Source organism: Triturus cristatus, chromosome 2_1, assembly GCF_964204655.1.
Source record: "Triturus cristatus chromosome 2_1, aTriCri1.1, whole genome shotgun sequence".
In the NCBI taxonomy this organism is placed as follows: domain Eukaryota; kingdom Metazoa; phylum Chordata; class Amphibia; order Caudata; family Salamandridae; genus Triturus; species Triturus cristatus.
Genome location: NC_140581.1, coordinates 122,198,812 through 122,220,400, shown reverse-complemented (window position 1 = coordinate 122,220,400; position 21,589 = coordinate 122,198,812). Strand labels below are relative to the sequence as shown.

At 41.9% G+C, this 21,589-nt stretch overlaps 1 protein-coding gene across 4 annotated transcripts in view; it reads right to left on the bottom strand.

The window, feature by feature from the left end:
- KIF24 (kinesin family member 24) overlaps positions 1–21,589 on the bottom strand; it is a 372,810-nt gene that overhangs the window by 267,324 nt on the left and 83,897 nt on the right. For 2 of the 4 annotated variants that reach the window (XM_085628651.1, XM_085628684.1), the window contains exons 2-3: positions 17,384–18,006; positions 7,463–7,652 (exon numbers count right to left, since the gene is read on the bottom strand). In XM_085628651.1, the coding sequence (XP_085484777.1) occupies positions 7,463–7,652; positions 17,384–18,006 (813 nt within the window). Of the gene's footprint in view, positions 1–7,462; positions 7,653–17,383; positions 18,007–20,987; positions 21,116–21,589 lie in introns of those variants that run through there. The other 2 variants (XM_085628662.1, XM_085628673.1) reach the window with 2 other exon arrangements.

Genomic DNA, 21,589 nt, shown 5'->3' with positions numbered 1-21,589 from the left:
TAAATACCTTGTATGCTGCAATCTCTGGTGATTTAATGGAGCTGTGCAATAAGAATGAATGTTTCTATGGACTCATCGCAGACAGGAACTTCAAATAAAGGAGAAGCATTTGTGTTATTGAGTAGTGACCATACACCATTTCGACCACGATCTAAGTTCTTGCCACAAACAGCGCGAGATAACCTGGACGTCTTTTCTGAAAACATTACAAGGGATCTGAAATTACTATATAGTAATTTAGCAGACCAGAAAAAGAAAAGAGATCCTAAAAAAGTAATTATACAGCAAACAGTGGAGAAACTAATTAAAGATGATGGTGTATTGGTGAAACCCTCTGATATGGGAGGTAACGTTGTATTATGGGGACGAGAACTGTATAAGAAAGAAGCCCTTACTCAATTAAATAACACTGAATGTTATAAAAGGATTGATATGCGAGAGTTTATTTTGGTGAAAGAACAGTTCCACGCCAGATTAGATGTATGGAAGGAAGAGGATCTATTAAACTGGGATGAGTACAAATTTATTAAACAAAACAATCCAATTCTCCCAGTTTTTTATATGCTTCCCAAAGTCCACAAGAATGTTGTTTCACCTCCGGGAAGACCCATTATCTCTTCTTGTGGAAGTCTTTTCGAGAATACTTCAAAGTATATAGATTATTTTTTTAACCCTATAGTGAAGACCCTGACCTCCTATATCAAGGATTCTACTGTTTTTTAAAATGCATTTTTGATATAAGATGGGATGAGAACAGTATGCTGTTATTAACGCTTGGTATTACCACTCTCTATACGAGCATACGACATACTGATGGTTTAAAAGCAACTGAATTTTATCTAAATAGAAGATCTTTGAGGTTTTTTAAACAAAATGAAATTATTTTAGAGATGATGCAGTGGTGTCTAACCAGAAATATGTTTTTGTTTGGAGAAGAAATGTTCCAACAGGAACAGGGGACGGCGATGGGCACCTGCTTCGCCCCCAGCTATGCCAGTTTACATCTTAGCTGGTGGGAGGAGCAGGTGCTCAGTGGCCCACCATTAGAACATTGGAATGATAACATACTCCTGTGGGTGCGATTTATTGACAATGTTTTTGTGCTGTGGCAGGGCACGGAAGCATCAATTGAATTGTTTATCAATGAGAAACTGTAACACGCTTAACTTGAGATTCACTGGACAATACAGTAAATCCTGTATAGACTTTTTGGATGTAAGAGTAAAGGCTGCTAATGGAAAACTAGAAACTACTGTTTTTAGGAAACCCACTTCAGGGAATACGATTTTACATGCTGGGAGCGCTCATCCTGCCCCTTTAATTAGAAGTATCCCCTTTGGTGAGTTCTATAGAGCCAGGAGAACATGTAGTAGCCTTAAAGAATACCTAAAGGTTGAAGAGGAAATGAGTCAAAGATTCCTACAAAGATGTTACTCACAGGATGTGATAGAGGGGGCAGCCTCAAAAGCAAGAAAACTAGACAGGAAAAAAGTTTTATTTGAACCCTCAAAATCAGAACAAAAGAAAAAGAGGAACTTTAAACAAGGACAAGGTGATTGCAGGTTCATTACAACATTCAATAAGAATCACAAAGAAGTCAGAATTATTTTAAATAAACAATGGCATTTGGTGAAGAATTATGCAATACTTGGTCCAAAAATGAAAAACATCCTGAGATCAGTTTCCGTAAATCTAAATCATTAAAGGATCATATTGTGAGCAGTGAATTCATTGAAAGTAAGAAATCAGGACCACCCACATGGTTGACACGTAAAATGGGTTTTAGGAAATGTTTTAAATGTAAGGCGTGCCAGCATGGAGTGAATCGGACGCATTTTAAAACATCTTTTAATAAAACCATTAATATTAGAGGCTTCCTAACGTGTAGATCCAGTTTTGTGGTCTACGCCTTACAATGCCCCTGCCAAAAGATGTACATAGGGAGTACCACCTTACCAGTATTCCAACGAGTCCTGCAACACAGAAGAGCGATTGTGAATAAAGATAGAACGTATCCAATCGCAAGACACTTTGAAACATTCCACCAAAGTGATCCAATAGGTCTACAATACAGCTGTATTGCAGAGATCCCGAAGAAAAAACGAGGAGGGGATCGAGAAAAGGAACTCCGTAAATTAGAAACTTATTATATCTTGGAGTTCGATTGTAAGGAACCACAGGGCTTGAATGTAGATGAAGATCTACATACTTGTCTGTATTAAGGAATGTTTAGGTTGCTAAAGAAATTAAATCTAGAAATGAAAATAGTCAAAGTAACTGTAAAGAAGTTTGGTAGAGGGACATAAAATGAGAAAATCCCTCTCAATTAATATCAAAGTAAAAGATGCCGTATATTTAATGAACTATTTGTTTAAAGAGGAAGCTACATTAAACAATTTTTTTAATAAAGTAAAGAGGGACCCAGAAATGTTATGGTAGTTAGGTTAGGAGCATATATACAATGAAAAAACCTTTTAAATCTATTTTAAGTGTTAAATAGTACTGTATGACCAAATCAACATCAATGTAGAAATTGTTTACATTGATTTACTTGAATCACTAGCACTTTATTGAGAGAGATCTGAATAAGGAGTATATGTTTACATTCAATAAGCACTAGCACTTTGTAAACAGATGAAGAAATGGTATATACATGCACTAGCACTTTATTGAGTGAGACTTGAATTAAGAGTAAATGTTTACATTTAAAAAAGCACTAGCACTTTGTAAACAGAACGAGATGACAATTAGCACTTGCTGTTTATCTTGTAAATAGGTTGAAAGATCAAATGTGTCAAGGTTTGATTTTTATATAAATCTATATGTGATTATTAAGCAATTGCATGTATAAATTTTTTGAAGGAATATTTGCCCATGAAAACATTGTGTTGGAACAGCTGTTCATAATGACAATGTAGGAAATATGCAAAAGGCACTGAAGCGAAAGAACATTTCAAAATGGTGGCAGCATTTTACCTACCTTTCACCATGGTGATGAAAATGTGGTAGTCCCTCATCTATGTTATGTGTGTCACATGTTTTCTTTAAAAAAGAGAAACGAATGGTTGTTCACTATCGTGAACAAGGTGGCGAGAGGCCATCGAAACGCGTTGATGGGAACTCATCAATAAAGAAAAGCCGTAAAAAACCAATGAAATTCCCCCGTTATAGTTAGTGCAGGCAACTATAACTCACGCAACCGCAATCCTCTGCTGATGACGTCAGATATTACATCACTGTATTTAGACACTTATTTACCCATGTCTTCTTCCATTAATCTTTAGCTATACATATATTACAAATATTTATTTTTCAGAAAGACACATATGTCATCAGTGATGTAATATCTGACGTCATCAGCAGAGGATTGCGGTCGCGTGAGTTATAGTTGCCTGCACTAACTATAACGGCGGAATTTCATTGTTTTTTACGAGTGAAATGTCCAGCTAACTATAACATGTGTGAAACCTATGGTTTTTTAAGTGAATTTGCAAGGTTTTTTAAATGCTAATTCGTAACTATAACGTGTGTGAAACCTATGGTTTTTTCAGTGAATTTGTACGTTTTTTTAAATGCTAAGTAATGTATTTCTTAATTTTTTTTTTCAGTTTTTCACCGTGCACGCGCTGTGGGCACTCGGTGCGCTGTGCGCGGTACGCGCAGCTCGCGATTTAAAAAAAATAAAAAAATTGTTTTTTTCTCCCATGGGGGTCCTTCTGTGACCCCCTGACCAAGGCTAGGGGGTCAGGAACTGTCCACTCTGCCCCTTTTCTCGTTCTCCACCTATGTTTTTCACCCCTTCAGACTGCGAGAGACAAAATGGCGGCCGACACTTCCTGGTTTCGACCGATTCAAATGTTTACCGACATCTAACAATCAGGAGAGAGAGAGAGCGAGAGCGAGAGCGAGAGCGCGAGAGCGAGAGCGAGAGCGAGCCGAGAGCGAGAGGAGAGAGCGCGAGAGCGAGCGAGAGCGAGAGCGAGAGCGAGAGCGAGAGCGAGAGCGAGAGCGAGGAGCGAGAGAGAGAGAGAGAGAGAGGAGAGAGAGAGAGAGAGCGAGAGCGAGAGCGAGAGCGAGAGCGAGAGCGAGAGCGAGAGAGAGAGAGAGAGAGAGAGAGAGAGAGAGAGAGAGAGAGAGAGAGAGAGAGAGAGAGAGAGAGAGAGAGAGAGAGAGAGAGAGAGAGAGAGAGAGAGAGAGAGAGAGAGAGAGAGAGAGAGAGAGAGAGAGAGAGAGAGAGAGAGAAGAGAGAGAGAGAGAGAGAGAGAGAGGAGAGAGAGAGAGAGAGAGAGAGAGAGAGCGAGAGCGAGAGCGGAGCGAGAGAGAGAGAGAGAGAGAGAGAGAGAGAGAGAGAGAGAGAGAGAGAGAGAGAGAGAGAGAGAGAGAGAGAGAGAGAGAAGAGAGAGAGAGAGAGCGCGAGAGAGAGAGAGAGAGAGCGAGAGCGAGAGCGAGAGCGAGAGCGAGAGCGAGAGCGAGAGCGAGAGCGAGAGAAGAGAGAGGAGAGAGCGAGAGAGAGAGAGAGAGAGAGATAAGACAGGCCATAACACCATGTCATTCAAAGTAAGAGAGAATTGAGGGATATGGGAACCCGACTATAGAGTCACAGAAAAAGTATCTTTTATCTAACTTCACAACTTCCAACTACTGTACCCCAGTACTTAAGCATGACCAGCAAGAAGGAAAGTAGAAAGCCCTTACTTGGTCTGTGTTTTGGTAGATGGTGCATTTATTTCCTTAGGGAAAGGTGAGTTTAGACCAGTTCTATTTGAGCTAATGTTTGCTTTTAAGAAAATCGTTAAGAAATGTAGCACTTTTCATTCTATTCCTATATTAATGTGCAGATGTCATCAATGCCTTTGAGATCCACACAAATTTCCAATCAAATTCAAAGCATTTCTTTTGTCAGTTTAATAGTACTTTAAATTACGCAACCAGAATGTATCCATGTACGGTCGAACACTGCTAGACAAATCACCCGGGTTGTTCTATGCATATTCTTTTTTTCTGAATTCTAGATAATGTCTTGGCCTATATAAATTGAAATAAGCACTGCAGAATTTATCAAATAACTTTAGACAAGCAATAACTCTAAGCCATGAAGCTTCATGTTTTTCCATCTATAGAGATTTTAGTACAGGGTGGAAAGTAAGTTTGGCTATGTTTATACACTGTATGAATTAAGTAAAGCTCTAAATATTTGATGATTTTTCTGCCAATTCATAATAAAAACTATTAATTTCCGAAGTAAACTTTGCGGGGGATAATTAAGAGCTCTATATTTAGCATAGTTACATTTAAAAATAACTCAGTTGTCAATTACACGATAGTTTAATCATTTTGTATGGATGAGTTTGAAAACTTTATGGTAAACTGCAGACTACGTTTTGTGGGGTTCTCACGTGTATGCCACAGTTAAATGTCATTGCTGCACCAATAGTGCAGCAATATCACAGTTTTTTAAGTTACATCTGGCCTGCTTTAAAACTTAAAGAACACAGACAAAGAATGAAATATTCATAGTTCTTGGTTACTGTGTCATAGGACCCTCACAAGGAAGGTTCCCCAGAACCTTTAAGTAACTAGATTTTGCAGTTTGTGTGGTCATGTGTTTCCTACAAGGACATTATCATTTTCCCTATGTCAGCCTAACAATGCACGTTGCACGCCGCTTCGGCTTTGCACACGTTACCAAAGTACACGCTTGTTTTTGTGCCATATTGTATTTTCACATATACTTAGCACACAGTTTTTGTTCTTTTCCTGGAATTTAGTCTCCACAACCGAGGCAAGGTAAAAAAAAAACACAGCTTTGTGTTATTCCCTGTGGTCAGACACTAGCACCTAGACATAATAGAGACAACCATCTGCTGTTTTTGAAAACACGTTTTGTCATATAATCCAGGACATGTCGTTCTAAACACACATAGAGCGGAGATTGGCAGACAGGATAAAGGTCCTGACAAGAGAGCTGTGTCAGCAGGGATGTAGAACAACTATCTATAAATGCCAAGGTATTGGGTTCACTGCTAAAACCAGAAAGTGATAATCATTTAGCTTTCTTAGTGAGGGTCGGTTTTGGAAAATCTGTCAGATAATATGACAGGACTCTTTAATGTATATGGAGTAATAGCTATGCTAATGACATTACTGACCTGCATTTGTCTGCTAGCTGTGGCGCAACTAATGCACATTAGAGCACAATAGTTTAAATAAACATAATGAACTCTCCTCATGTGTCTTTTCTATTTATTGTGGACAAGTAGGAGTGAAAAAACGAAAGGGGGTGACTTACTACCACAATCCTATGGGTTGGGAGTGTTGTGTTGTGTTCTGGAGTGCCAAATTACTTGTCTCTCTGGAATGGTTAGAAGGGCAAATGAGGCATTTTGAGCTAGTCGGATTCGGGGCCATAGATGCTGAGGTATGGTGACTCAGTCCCTACATGCTGATGTTCTATGGTCCAAAGTATAGTACTTTTCCTATGCAGAATTCCTTCAATAGTGTTACTCGTTGTTTGAGATTCTAAGGGATCTGTGGTTCCTTCAAAATGTGCACAGGAATGAGTGTATGCAACGATGATGTATGATTCTAGAACAAGAAACAGGGAGGAAGTAACTGGATGCATCATATGCTTGGATTCTCCCACTTGAGCAATTTGAAGTACCTGAATGAACAGGGTCTCATTCCCAGCTTTCCATTATGATGCTGTGGCCTATTGCTTTCAGTGATACCTACTAGTTGCATTCTCAAATTCGTCATTACTTTCATTGCTTCTCATATTCCTTTTATAGCTACTACTATTAAAAGGAAAGATGGCTTTTGCATGCCAAACATTGTTGTCCAAGTCTTTTTACAGTGTGGCCTAACCTAGTGGTATTGGACCTCTGTCCATGTAACAGTGGAAATACATTAACATACTCAGAAGGACGACAGAAGCAACATTATTCCATTTACAGATGGATGTCACACAAAGATTCAAATAAAAAGGTAGTATTTAAATCTTTATTCATGGAGATCTTGCATGTCTTTAGGGAGCATGTCCCAGTGTTTTAGAGCATTGCATTGTACGCTTGGTTTTTCATTTTAAAGTCGGCTGTTCTTCAGAAAGATGTGCATACTTCTTATCAAGTGAGAACCCTATAAAGATGCAGCTTTTATTTAGCAATGCTGGTAGGTGGAGAAGTACATTTTTGTATATGATGCAGAAAACTTTTAATGTTACTCTCAGATGTAGGGGCTGCCAATGTCTGATCAAGAGAGGGAAAATGACCAAGTCAAACATTTGCTCATGAATGACTAGATGTGCTGACAACAGAAGATCCCACTTCAGGGAAGCCATCATCGCTTAGAGCAGTGTAAAGAAGGTTCTTACTTCTGAAATTCATAGGCGGGGATGGCCAAGTGCTATGGGAATGGAAGATTCCTCTCCTTGCAGAAGCCCTCATTCCCCCACTTAGCACCATACCTCCAAAATATATTGTTTGAGATCCACCGCCTCCTTCTTCTCATGAATCAAAACGGTTTCTTTGTCTTCAACTGTGACTACGTTCATTTCACCACGTCGCGCCTCTCTCGCCCCGAGAGGGCGCTTCCGGACACAAACTCGTATTTTATCACTTCCTGCCCAGGGACCCTCATTCTCAAAATTATTAGCCCTAAAACAAATTGGATAAATATAACAAATTAGATCCGTGAAAATGTTCCACTACAGACTGGCTAATCACCAAAATCAGGTCATAACTTAAGTTTTGATAAATGTATTCAGAAATTCACAGTAGAAAAACTGCTCATGCAATCAAGTAATCTGTTAGATACCATATTTTATTATAACTTTGAAACTTTTGTGAGAAAAAAATGTAAGTCGTAATACATGATCAGTGAAACAAAACATGCATCAGTGTGGAACCGTGTTTAGCCAGCAGATGGCCAAACACTGAAGTGGGAGAAGCTTAATTTCTGAATTCTTGCATGGCATGTTGCTACGCTACAAAGCCATTTCAATGATCGCAGAGCAGTAGGAGGAGAAACAAAGAAATATTTAACAATCATGTTATTTTCTCTCAATAGTGTTGCAGCTTAACACTGGGCTGATTTATGCATGGCTCATCTGCCATCATTTGGCTAAGAGGCGGCGAACTTGCATTAACTGATGGTGTAATTTCTTCTGCATTTCTATGATAATAGCAGCTCTTTGTGGCTTTAGCAGCCCATTCCCTTATTCTGCTGGGACCAGTGGGAGCTACGAAGGAAATTGTTGACCTTTTTTAAAAAAAAATAATAGTCGGATGGATATTGGAAATGCAAAGTTGTTGGTGGTAAAGGTCAGCTCTGCATTTATAGTGTGATTAACATCATTCACGGCCCAAAGAATGTTAAGACAGTGATATTCCAATAAAGTATTCTAACCCACTGCTTAGGTTGTGCTAATATCCGGTTGCTAATTGAATCATATGTGCAACACAAGTACAGAAGTTGTACAAGCTTCACTAATGTCAAGTGGCCGATAGGGACATTGTCGACGTCGCTAAGTTAGCATGAGCCCAGCAACCATGATGCTGCTTTTGCACACGTTACTACATGGCTTTATTTTTGCAAGACTCTGTTTATGCCTTTCACATGAGAACCGTCTGCTTTGGTCGTTCTCTGCCTGTTCCTGGAGTTTAGTCTGAAGACTGTGAGCAAGGTCGATAAACAATGCCCCTTGTTATTATGTTCTGGTCAGTCCCTAGCTCCTAGACAAAACATGCTAACACAGCTGCTGCTGGAAACTTGTACTTTGATATTATGGTGATGTATGTTTAGGAAACACACACTTGGAGAGGGAGCTTTCCAGGGAGAAGAGCAATGTGGTTCCTATGATTTAGATATACCATCTAGGCACTAAGATATGGGGTCTACTGACAAAGCCCAGAGATCTTCTATTATATAATAATACTTCTTCTTACCAACGGGAGGGTGGTTAGGCCTTATAGTCTTTTATCAACTGTCTTTATATGATGATATCTCCCTTTATGATATATGGCCTTGTTGCAATGCTAACTGTATTAGTTTTATGCATTTTACTGCGTTTTAGAGCATGATAGTTACAATAAATATTTTAAACTATATTTGTGCTTCAGTCAGTTCTTATTGTGGATATGTACGAGAGAGTGAGTGAAAAGGTGTGTCTTGCTACCGTGATTACTGAGAGATTCTGGAGTGTTGTGTTCTGGGGTGTCTAATCATTTGCTTCTTCATGAGTGTGTAGGAGAGCGAGTTAGACACTATAGCTAGTCGTTCCTGGGTTCGTGGGCACTAAGGTGGTGGGAAGGCTTAGCTCCTGTAAACCGAGGTCCCACATTCCTGTGCATAGTTCTGTGTATGTGCAGAATCCCTGCAGCATGGCGCCACCAACGTTTCGTCTAGTACTTAATCGCAGCACCCCCGAGTAGTGCTTGTGCTTGTCACAATACCCTCTCACCAGTTTCGAGAGATGTCCATGGCGTGAGGGTTAGCTTCCTATATTTGATATATATAGGTTTTTCAAGCTTGAATTTTCAAAGATTTTTCTTTCCATATTGGCCCGTTTGTGCGCTACCGTTCTTTTGTGAGTTTTGCCTCACATCTTATGGCGGTCGCTATTGCGGCGCCCTACCGCGCTGCAGTCACAGCTTACTTGGCTCAACATGCAGTCCCTAATGGAGGGGCTCATTTTATTATTGATTTTTAAGAGGCGGATGGGGCATACTGCTTCGAGGTTTTCGATTCTTGAGTTACCTTTCCGGCAGTAGATGGAAATGATCATTTGTTTCACGAATATAATGCCTCCGTGGTCCCGCAGGATTATCACCCTCATCGATCACTTGAAATTCCTTGAACAGCTTTGCAGCATACAATCTGGTTTAATGGCGCCCTTCCTCACCCTGTTTCTGTGGTCTGTTTAGGCCCCTTATCAGTCGATGGGGCCACGTGGCCCGTTTTGGCTGAGTTTACACCACATCCAAATTACCTTCATGTTCCTATCGCAGAGCAGTGACAATTGCATACATCGTTGATGCATATATACAGAGCTGTGATACAGTTAATGTCACGTAATATTCAGGTGGCTTCGGCTGTAGCCGCTGCTCAACCACCAGGCTATGGTAGTGTCTTGTTATTAGTCCCATCATGATTAATTCAGTGATGGGTAAACGTCCTCAGAATAGGCATGATTTCCCTTACTGGCTTGCAGAAAAATTTGAGCAACTCGAAGCTGTCTTTCCACATGCTACACCTGTGGAGAAACACATCATCCTTACCATGAGCTTGCCTAAAGGGCTTATTCCCAATCTGGCTGATTGTACCACCTGGCGGAATGTTTTTGCAGCGGTATACTCACTGTGTTTAGGCACCCCCTCGGTGACTGTTCTCCCGTCTGTAGTTTAAAAGGTTCAAGATGAACACGGGGCACAGGCTGCCCTGGAGTTGGGTATGAGAGTGGTAGGGGTGTTCCCTGTTGTTTCTGATATGATCCTTGCTAACGTTAAGGGGGAAGCAGTAAGCTTACAGGCGAGTCAGCGCCTGGAGGAAGTAGCAGACACCGATAAGCAACGTGAATTGCTAAAGATTATTACTAAAGTTTATAAATCCTTAGGGCGCAATAATCTGGGAATAAGGGCCTTTTGCACAAACGACCCAGCCTGAGAATGACGGGCGTCCGGTCTTTCCTAAAAAGACATGGAATAGGAATCAGCGGCAGCAACAACAGAAGCAAGGTTCACGTGCTGGTTCACAGACACCCGAGGCTTCTAAGCGTAGATATGATTTGCGTGACCGCTCTAAAATTAAGACACCAGAGAAGTTTCAAGTTCCTGATCCACGCTCTCCTCGTTCTTTACAGGACTCATTGGATTCACAGTTCGGTGGTTTAGAGCGTCAGGATTGCAGACAAGGCGAGACCACTCAGCAAAGACATGATCCGCCACGCCAGTTTGACGTTAAAGCCAAACCGGAGGGACTACCTCCTTTTTTAACCCTGTTCCAGAAGAAGAAAATTGCCGCTTTGACAGCAAATTATGCCTCAGACTGTGATCCTCGATTGGAGATGGGTGGTGACACTCCTCGACAGAGCGGCGGAAGTTACCATAGTGCGGGAGGCACTTCATCCTTGTCTGGAGAGGAGAGCAACTGATACTTTCATTACAGTGGAGACAGCAGATACACGAGTTGCACCCCTGGATAGGCTTTATGCGGTAGTTCTCCAAAGTGAAGGTGATGTGAAAAGAACTATTAAGGGGATCTTTTGGGATAACCTTACCTCCTAATATGACATTTTGTTGGCATAGTCAGATTGGCCTCCCCCATTTGTTTTGTCATCTTCACGAGGGGAAGACGCAATACTCTCAAGTTTTTTCTGTTACGTCTCTGAAGAAGCTAAACAAGCTTACGCTTCACAATGGGCTTTGGCCCTAGCACTGGTTGTTTATCGTAATCAGGTAGGCTGGGATACAGATTCACCAGCACATGAAATTCCTTCATCCCGCAGCCATAAGCATAATATCCAATCAGGCGTGAAGCAAAAGCATCCGTAAGTGAAATTTTGACCCAGTTGGAATATCAGGTTGTCCGATATCTGAGACTGGACGGTTCATATCGTATAGTTTTGGATTACAGACAATTAAACGGTCATGTTCGTACATTTGCCATACAAAATACACACAGCTCTGCGTTAGTGGACAATATTGCTTGTAAAAAATATAAAACACCACCTGTCCCTTTTGTTGATGTGACATCAATTTGGCTGATTTTATTTTAGGACCAACTTCACCCAGATCTAAACGATCCATTTATGAAGCATATAATGAATTATGGAAACTATCGCAGATGGACGCTGCGGTACGTCTGCACCAAATTGACCAAGCTAATTTTGAAAACGTTCTTGCAGCGGTAGATAACAGCATTAATACATTATCTTCCCGTATTTACACCTTGGATAATATTATTTCCTTTGTTATTGATATTGTACAGAAAGATGTATTGGTGTTGTACCGTGGTCAGAATCAATTGCGCTCTGTAATGCAATTTGCATGGATGTTACAAACACTCAAAATGGGAAAAGTTCTGTGGGATTATTTAAATGCTTCTGCACTGTTTTTGCCGTTTAATTTGACTGATAAATAGGGGTGGGCGGAATTTGCGAAAGCGACTTTCGCAAATTATCGCGAAAATGTTTAAAATCTCCGCAAACACGCGGAAATATCGCGAAGATGCGGAAGTTTTTTTCCCGCCCGTTCGCGGTATTTTCTGCGTGTTCGCGGCTCGCCAACTTACCCATGCGGTTGCTTGCGGGCGCGGCCATCTTGTTTTCACTCTTCTCGCGGTGCATGATCGCGAGAAGAAAGACGTGATCGCGCGACGCATGACGTCACTGCGGGCGCGAACTGTCGCGAGACAGCGCAAATGGCTAAAACAATACAACATCTCATGGAGAACGCGACCGGATCGGGAAAACTTGTCGGCGAACGCGGGGATTCAGGTAAGGCGATCGCGCGGGCGCGAGAATGTATTATTTTACAGCGCGAGCAAGAACCAAATTATCACAAAGCTGCGGAATGCGGAAATTTTGACATTACCGCGCTCTCCGCAGAACGCGGAAATGCCAAATTATCGCAAATTCCGCGAACGGAACGGAAATTTTGCCCAGGCCTACTGATAAACAGAAATTTATATCCATTAAAGACGCAACTTACACACTGTTACATATTGAACAATTAGAACAGTTATCTTTTTCTGTGGCTGAGATGGATTTATCAGTGTGGTTAATACACGGAGTTATTTCGCTGCCCTTCTCACTATTTCAGTTGACATTGTGCATGAAACACTTCCCGGTTGGCCGATTTGAGCCCCTAGGGAGTGCTTTTATCCATGAATTGTGGTCCTTGCCTTTTACCTACAGATGTCAGTGTGCGGATAAGGAGGATTTCATAACAGGGGAGGATTGCTATTCCACAGTAGGACATTCCCCAGTTAGCAAACAAGTTAAATTGCTCGGCGCCTGTAACGTGTTGGCACCTAATCTGGCTTGTGTTTTTTAAAGGAACAACTGTCCCAGCTATTAATCCCAAACTCACATGGATTTCAAATGGCAGTTCTCTTATTTTGAATAACCACGATGCTGTGGCTTAAGGGCCGGCATCCTGTGTATAGTAAGGGTTTCTCAACATGTTATTTTTTGCGACAATGTTCTTTTTACCACCCCCACATGGGAATGTGGATAGTTCGCTTTGGCCATCCATTCCTACTTTGAAAACAGATTTCAATAAACTGAGCAGACTCAAAGAGCTATTGCTTCTACAAGATGTGGCTAGTTGCACTCACTACTAAACAACACCAATTCCCACTCCATTTTGGAGAATTAATACACCAAATATTTAATGCGTCTAATACTGATGGCCTTGTCCATTTTTTTTTTTAACTTGTGGAATCCGGCCATGTGTCCTCTTTTCAGATGATTTTTGGAGTAATACCGGCCTTTATTCATTCTATTTTTTCCAGCGCGTTCAGAGGGTTTCCATTGATAGTAAGTAAGTTGGGGTTTTATATAGCACTCGATTGTTGAGGAGTCTTGGTGCTGGAGAAAAACACAGAAGTTAGGAGGAACCCAAAGAGGTAAAGTGCACTGCTAAACTGGAAAGAGCCAAGTTTTTAGTAGGCCACGGAATTTAAAACGAACCGGTTGTGATCTAATCTCCAAAAGCAGCTAATTCCAGAGTTTGGGAGCCAGGTAGGAGAGGCATCCGCCGCCCCATCTAGCCTTCCTCCATTTCGGAACTTTAACCAGATTGGCAGACCTTACTGGATGCCCTGGACAGTACCAAGGGAATATGTTGCGGTACGCCATTGGACCGCCACCGTACAAGGTTTTATGGACCAGGCACAGAGCCTTGAATTCAATACACTGCTTAACAGGAAGCCAATGGAGATTTCTAATGGCCCCTGAGATACGATTGAATTTAGGAATATTGAGTAAAGTTCGGACTGCGGTGTTCTGGAGAGACTGTACCTTAGTTAACTGCCGTTTATCAACCCCTAAGTTGAGGGCGTTGCAGTAGTAGTATATCCGAGAAATCACAAGAGCTACCACCAGAGTTTCCCTCAATTCCACTGGAAGAAATGGTAAAATCTTCTGTAGCATCTTTAGCGTGAAGTAAGAGGCTCAAGTGACCTGATTAATCTGCCCTCTTGATCCGCTTTCTGGCCTGTGGTGTGCTGGTACTTCTGCTCCTGTTACGCAATGGCTGCTCATCTTGTGGTACTGCACAGACCCGGCCAATTGCAATTGTACCGTGACCGAATGCAACAACTGTTTGGATGTTTGCCATTGGCGGGTGTAAGTTATGGACTCACTTTTCGCTTAGCATACTTCACTTGCGTGCAACCTGTGTTCTATTGCCGACGGTGCCCTTTCTATTGGGCCTTGGATATATGCCTCTCCAATGCATCTGGCACTGACCCGGATTATGATCCATTACTGGCCCATGACCAGGCCTGTCTGGGAACGGCAGTTTGATGCGTGCGGTTGCACTTGGAGTGTTGGCGGACTGGAATACCTGCGAGGCTTCACAGCGCCTCTTGCAACGGAGTTTCATCGAGTATCGCGCAAGTTGCCCGGATATGCTCCTGGAAGCCTCTGATTATGAGAAGCATGTGTGTTCCTTCGAACTGCTCAATTGGATGGCATCCCTCTTTGCTATGAACAACAGGGATGACCTTTTGGAACAGCTTGCATTCCTCGGTACATGTAATGTGATGGATTTTCCGGACTCGCCTTAAAAACATTTTTCCAATTTGGCCCTTTTTCCAAGCTATTTGATTCTGCTTACAGATGCATTGTTTTTTCTATATGCTACGATCTGGCCAAGGGGAGGGTGTCACGTTGCCGATAGGAACATTGTCGACATCACTAAATTAACATGAGCCCAACAACCATGATGCTGCTTTTGCATATGTTACTACATGGCTTTATTTTTGCAAGACTCTGTTTACGCCTTTCACATGAGAACCATATGCTTTGGTCGTTCTCTGCCTGTTCCTGGAGTTTAGTCTGAACACTGTGAGCAAGGTCGATAAACTATGCCCCTTGTTATTCTGTTCTGGTCAGTCCCTAGCACCTACACAAAACATGCTAACACAGCTGCTGCTGTAAACTCGTACTTTGATATTATGGTGATGTATGTTTAGGAAACACACACTTGGAGAGGGAGCTTTCCAGAAAGAAGAGCAATGTTATAGGGAGTTTTCTTGGTGCTTTGAATCGAATGATCACAGCTAGTAAGACAGATCAATTGATTAATGCATCTGCTGCAAAAATTCGGGTTTAACATTCAGATGGGTTAGTTTCTTGGCAGGGCAACTCAGCCCTCTGGTGTAGCTCCCAATAAGTTCAGGATTCGATCTGACAGGATGGAGAGCAGCAACGGCTTCCAATAGGCCACCAGCAGAGCATCCTGTGAAAAGAGGGCAAGTGAGCAAAGCTGGAGAATCCATCCGTCCATCCAATCAAAGGTCACCCTGAACTGGGCAGATGTCCAGTAGTCTGCTATAGGCTGCTCACTCTTAGCTATGCACAACTTCAGTATGTCCTCGGGGATCACTGCAGATCCCTGGCACACAAGCTTCAGGCCCAGGCAAAACCTATCTGGCTGTAATCAATTTGTGCATGTGGAGTTTTCAAACAAGGAGGCAGGAGCAGTCAGTAAAGGTGGAATATCACCAACAAGCTTCCCTCCCAGAGCCCAGTGACCATCTTTTAATGTGCCGCTCTGAGCATCCTTTCATGATGCACACAACATAATCTTTGCAACAAACACAAAGGTGGGAACAACTGTTTAATCTTTTTTGGTAGGATAAAGTGGCACATTTTACAAGATGGTAAAACGATCAACTACTATTAAGACATTAACATAGCACCAAGTGAAATAAATGGATGATAGATCGTTCATGAGTAGCAATTGACTCTTTCCATAGGAAAAGAAAGAATAGGCATTATGTTTAGCTCCTTCCTAACCTACCTGTCCTCTATAGCACTAGTAAAACACAGTTTGTTGTAGTAAACTAATGTGCCAACCACACCAAACCATAAAACAAAGACTGAAATCTTGGCTTTTTAGCGGAACCTAACTGACAGCACAAGTTGTCTGGTTGCAAAATACCTATTGTGGACTTCACAAGAATGTACAGCGGCTTACAGCTCGCTCATTGCTTACCAATGGTTGCACTCTTTTTTGCTTGCTTCTTTCTCAATAGTTTTTCTTGCCCCAACCTGTCCAATATGTGTTTGTCCCTCCTTTAAGCATAGCCTCTTTATCATCTGATTGGTTGGCTTCTATGCTTCTTTTGCTAACTTTTAGGAAGCTACTTTTTTTCTATTAGTTTCAGCACTCTATGTGAGTATATTTTCCAGCACTTCTCCTACCACAATAACCTTTGTACCTCCCACACTCTGTGTTGCTGCTGTGCTTGTGTTGAAAGCTACCTCTTGTGTGCTTTTCCCTGGCCAAACTCCCACCATCCTGTATGAAGCTTTATTGTTCGTGTGCTTCTCACCCTGTCCCCATATTGCTCTACCTCATGTGCTGCCTTCCCCCACCTACTTTCTGCTACTTCCCCCACCAGCTTCTCCATCCATGCCCCCATGCTCACCACCTTTAAAAAAATATATTTATTTTTGGTGGAAGAAGGAAGCAAGCAGTTACCTGCTGTGAACCCGTCTGTCTTAAAAAAAGAAAAAAAGTGTTTTTGTGCTACTCTTTGTTTTATCTTTATCTACTGATCCATTTCGGATTGGTAAACAAAAAAAGTGGCACCTGCATAATGGTTCAATGCATTTGCAAACGTCATCATATATGCGCACCCCTACAAAATGATGCAACCTCGCCATTTAAACATTATTCTTGATAGGTAATTGTTTATCTTTTGGCGAAGCTGCACGCATCTTGCTGACCCTGTACAACATCACCAAAAAGCATTGGCAAATCCAATAGGTCCCAGGGGCCTCATTTCTATATTCAATTATAAATCATTCGGTCATGCACATGGGTGTTTGAACTTTCTCCAAAGATTGTTTTATTGTTTTTTGTGTGTTATTTAGTGTTTTCTACAAGTGTGCAGTTCTAGGATGACACTGCCGGGCTCAGGCTTTAAGACGATTTTTAAATAAGAAAGACTGAGGATAACAAACCTGCATCTTAGCAAGGAGTCTATAGCGTCCCAGCTTCCGTGTAAATGTATATTATTATTGTCAGAGAAACATCATTTGTTTCCTTTGCACAAACATGTCTATGACTAAATAACACATTTACATTTGTTGAGGTTATATCTTATGCACTTGCTTTGTAACGCATTGAAATTATACTGTACATTATATTACCTTATGCAAGAATGAGGAACACCATAGTTGTACCCCGACATATGAGTTACTCTTTGGATGACAGGTGCCTCGTTTTCTCCAAGCAGGGTGGAAATATCTGTTGAGGCTTCTCTGGAGACCCCTCTGTTTTGTGGACATGCACTGGCTCCATTTTCCCTGCTTGCTTTGTTACTAATTTGGGAATCCTCTGGTAAGATGTCCCCTGTTGTTTCCCCTTTGTGTTTATGAGCATACATTTCGGAATTTCCTGCTTTCATTTCATAATTCCGAAGCCCTTCACTGGTCCCAAAGAAGGAATCAAACTTCAGTTGCCTACAAGGGCCAGTCCGGCATGACTGTGGATGCAGGTAGACACAGCCAGGTTCATAATGTGCGCTAGTCTCAGCATTCTCCGCGTCCTCCTCTTCCTGCACGCTCTGGACAATTTTGATAAGCTGGAAGAGACGCTTGCGGTCATCCATGTTGTGCACCCCCAGTTTGGGGTAGTCTTTCATAGTTATCTCAGCCAACTGCTCAGTCCTCTGGAGACCAACGGCAACAAAGGAAGGGTAATATTTCTCTAAGTCCGCCTCGTAAAGGCATTCATACAGACATGAGGACATTTTCACTGAGCCTGACAAACCCTGAAATATTAAGAAAAAGAGTTTAAGAAAACGAAATCCTCACAAATCACTACATAGGATAAGACAGAACAACACTAGCAAGTAAAACAAAAGCTTCTCACATTAGCAAGAGATTATACGGCCATTGAAAGACAGAGAAAAGAACACCATCAATACAAACAAATATGATAAATTTAATGGAAGGAGTTTAGTAAAACATTATTTAAAACAGAAAAGATAAAGAAGATGATTACGTAAACTCTTCCAAACCCAGAAAGGCTATTAGTTGAAGCACCGTTCCATCCTTTTTAGATCTTCTGTGGTATTGAAGAAATCCCTTTTAAATTCTGCCCAAGCCTGACGTGAATTGGTATTGTCAATTGGCATTTATACAGAGCTTATGGTTACTAGGCATTTAAATAGAGCACAATCATACATTACTGAGAATTATGTTATTATTGTTAATCAGCGTTTATATAGCACCCAATCAATCAGCTGTTAGTATGGCTCTGCTAGATATACAAATATCGGTAAATTAATTAAGGACTTATGCTACTCGGTGCTTTTACCGTTCAATTAATTGGTTAAATGGGGAAACCAATGCGATCAGGAGAGGAGTAATATAGGGGTGGTATCCTGTACAGCAGTGGTTCTTAACCTTTTGATTTTGACTTCTGTGGAACACCACTGAATCATTACTGCAATCTAGGGAATCCCACTGAGTCATTATTGTAAACCAGGGACCCCCGGCCTAAGCAATTGTTATCTTTTGAACCTAAAAACAATACAGAAAAATAGACAAAACAAGTATACACCCAAAAAATGCTCAAATATTGAAATAGTTAGTGTTATATCGGAATCAAATATAGAAACCATTTTCAATCTTGCTTCCTTAATTGTATATGCTTTAATAATTGCAATTGATTCATTTTTAATATCATGTCATTTTATAAAAACGGTTCCAGCCCCCTGAGTAGGCCTCCCTGAACCCCAGGGGTCCTCAGACAACAGGTTACGAATCACTGCTGTACAGAACCCTGAGTTTTCAATGCTATTTGGAGTTTTATTTTTGGTGTATGATGCTCAAGGTGGTTCAGGGATTGCAATGCTTTCACACAAAAATGTAAAAGCATTCTTAAAGCAATAGAATTTAAAGAAAACAGGGAGATCAGTTACCACGAGTTAGCTTATGAAATAGACTTGCAAGTGCAAGAATCTATCCATACCGGGATTAAGGAACTGTTCACTTGAAGATGCATCCCCAGCAACATGAAATTGATGCAAAGGAGCCATCAAATTTCTAAAGCACGAACGACAAAGCATATACATGTGAGCTGGGTAGATGACTCCTGTAAGAGATCAACTGCCCATAAATGACGATGCTGACAGCTATGAGTCTAGAGATCACAGCTCCAGCCTCATGTACCGCAACATTGCACATATGTGAGCCACAAACAGGCATATGTAATTGTTCCCAAACACTAAGGACATGATTGACAAAGGCCCTCCGCACTCGTTGCGGGGTGGAACCCTCTGCAATGAGAATTCTCATTGCGGAGAGTCTGTCCTGAGTGCAGCGACTCCACTACGACTGCGGGGGCCTCCACCACGAGTGCGGAAGCTCTTTATGAATCAGGTCCTAATCAAACTGTCTGAAATAAATAACAAAACGTTTTCTAATAAAACAATTAAGAGCTTGCAAATAAGCACATAGCCAAACTCTCAGCCAGTCCAGAACCAAATAAACAGATCTGAGATCAATTCCTGCGCATTGCACTAAAGCCTAGAAATAGCCCACCTTTCTTCATCAAGACCATAACCCTCGCTAACCTCAGCCCTCGAGTCAAACCTTTGTGGTGTACCCTGCAAATAAATGTGCTGCATGATCACAAGTTTGATCTGTTTAAGCCCTGCAGCCTAATTCCAGTCCTCTACCAAGCCCCTAAGCCTGCACACAGCACCACAGCCAGACTAGCCATGTACCATATCTGCAGCTTTGCACTCAGCTCCGATGCTTGTCTCTAGCATTACATCAGTCCAAGCTATTCATAAAGCCCTATAACTAGACAGCAGTCTGCATCAAATTCAGAGCCCTCCACTCTGTTCATAGCCCCACAGCCTCAGCACCCAGTATGTCGTAAACACACCAGAACACTGCACCAAATGTAGTACATGGCACCAAATGTACAGTCATGCACTCGCTACCAGTCCATCTATGTAGCCAGCCAATGGCATTCAGCCCAGCACTTAATCTGGGGATACTTTCAGCCCCAGCACCCAACATATAGGCCTGCACTATTCATCCAGTGGAGCCCTCTATACAGCCCAAAAGTCCGCCCAGACCACGTACTGGCACTTACACTACAGCTCTGCGTCCAGGATGAGCCACCCGGTCCTGCATCCCATAGCTGTCGAGGTTGCAAAATTCCTAGAAGTGTACTAATTAGCAAACATTATATTAAAACTGGAAACGACGATGTCACTAGCCTTTGATAACAAAGAAGAGGATGTCGGTGAGCTTATAAACAATTCTGAAATAAAAGTAAAATGAGTAAAGTAGCAGCTAAACCTCACAGAAATAAACACGTAATTTACAAATGCGCCGTTAGATAATAAATGCGGAAGTCCAGATTGAATGTTAAACATATATAACTCCCAAGAAGTACTAGAGCTGATGACTTCTGAGGTAACACTAGTGACAGCCCTCAGAAGGAGAGTCTTAAGGAGGGCTTCCAATAAGGTTGGGAAGGTTTCGGACTGCTTCGGCAATTTCCATAAACTGCCAGCATGTAGCAGGGCATGGAGTGTTGGGGGCTCAGACGCGTAAAGGTCAACACTCTAGCCCTCTCCACCAAGTGTGAAATTCAGACTGGTGTGAGAGTTCAGCTCACCATCTAAAAGCGTAAGTCTCACAGAGTGACTTTTGAGTTCCCTAGTCACCCAGGTTAAGGCTTGCACGAAATACATACTCATGCACCCAGCACCCTGCTCGCCCCACTGACCACTCTTTGTGAGCTGTGCCTCCAGTTCTCTCACCGCAGACGATGTCCCTCCCGGTGGCCCTAGTCACCCTCGCAGACCCCTGCGGGATAACGATGCTTGTAATCCACCAGTTCCCGCTCTGCCGCCTGAATCAGTTTACTGTCAGTAACCAGGCGACGGGAGTTACGGAGGCCGCGCGCGGCATGTCGGGGACTGTAGGCCACTGCAAGGACATAACCGCTAGCTTCGGAAAGCCCGAAAGAGCAGTGGCAGACGCCAGAAATCTTGGAACAAATCGATAGAATTTTTAAAAATAACTAACATTTAAATATAAAAGATTGTAGAATCAGCATACGTCATTTAGAATTACTGAAAAAATAGTCATGTTCGGAATTTAAATTTATATTACTGAATAAAACTGACACTTGTAATCTTTGACAAACTACACCAAAAATGTATCCACCAGTCTCGTACCTTTTCAGTGTATGTGGAGCACGACCCATTTTAAAATGGCCACTATCTTCCTAGTCAGGCAAAGTACGTTGCAAAACAGGTTCCTCCTATTTCTATTTTCCTTTCTATTGCGCAGCCCAACCGTCGTCCGCACATCCTTTACGAACTA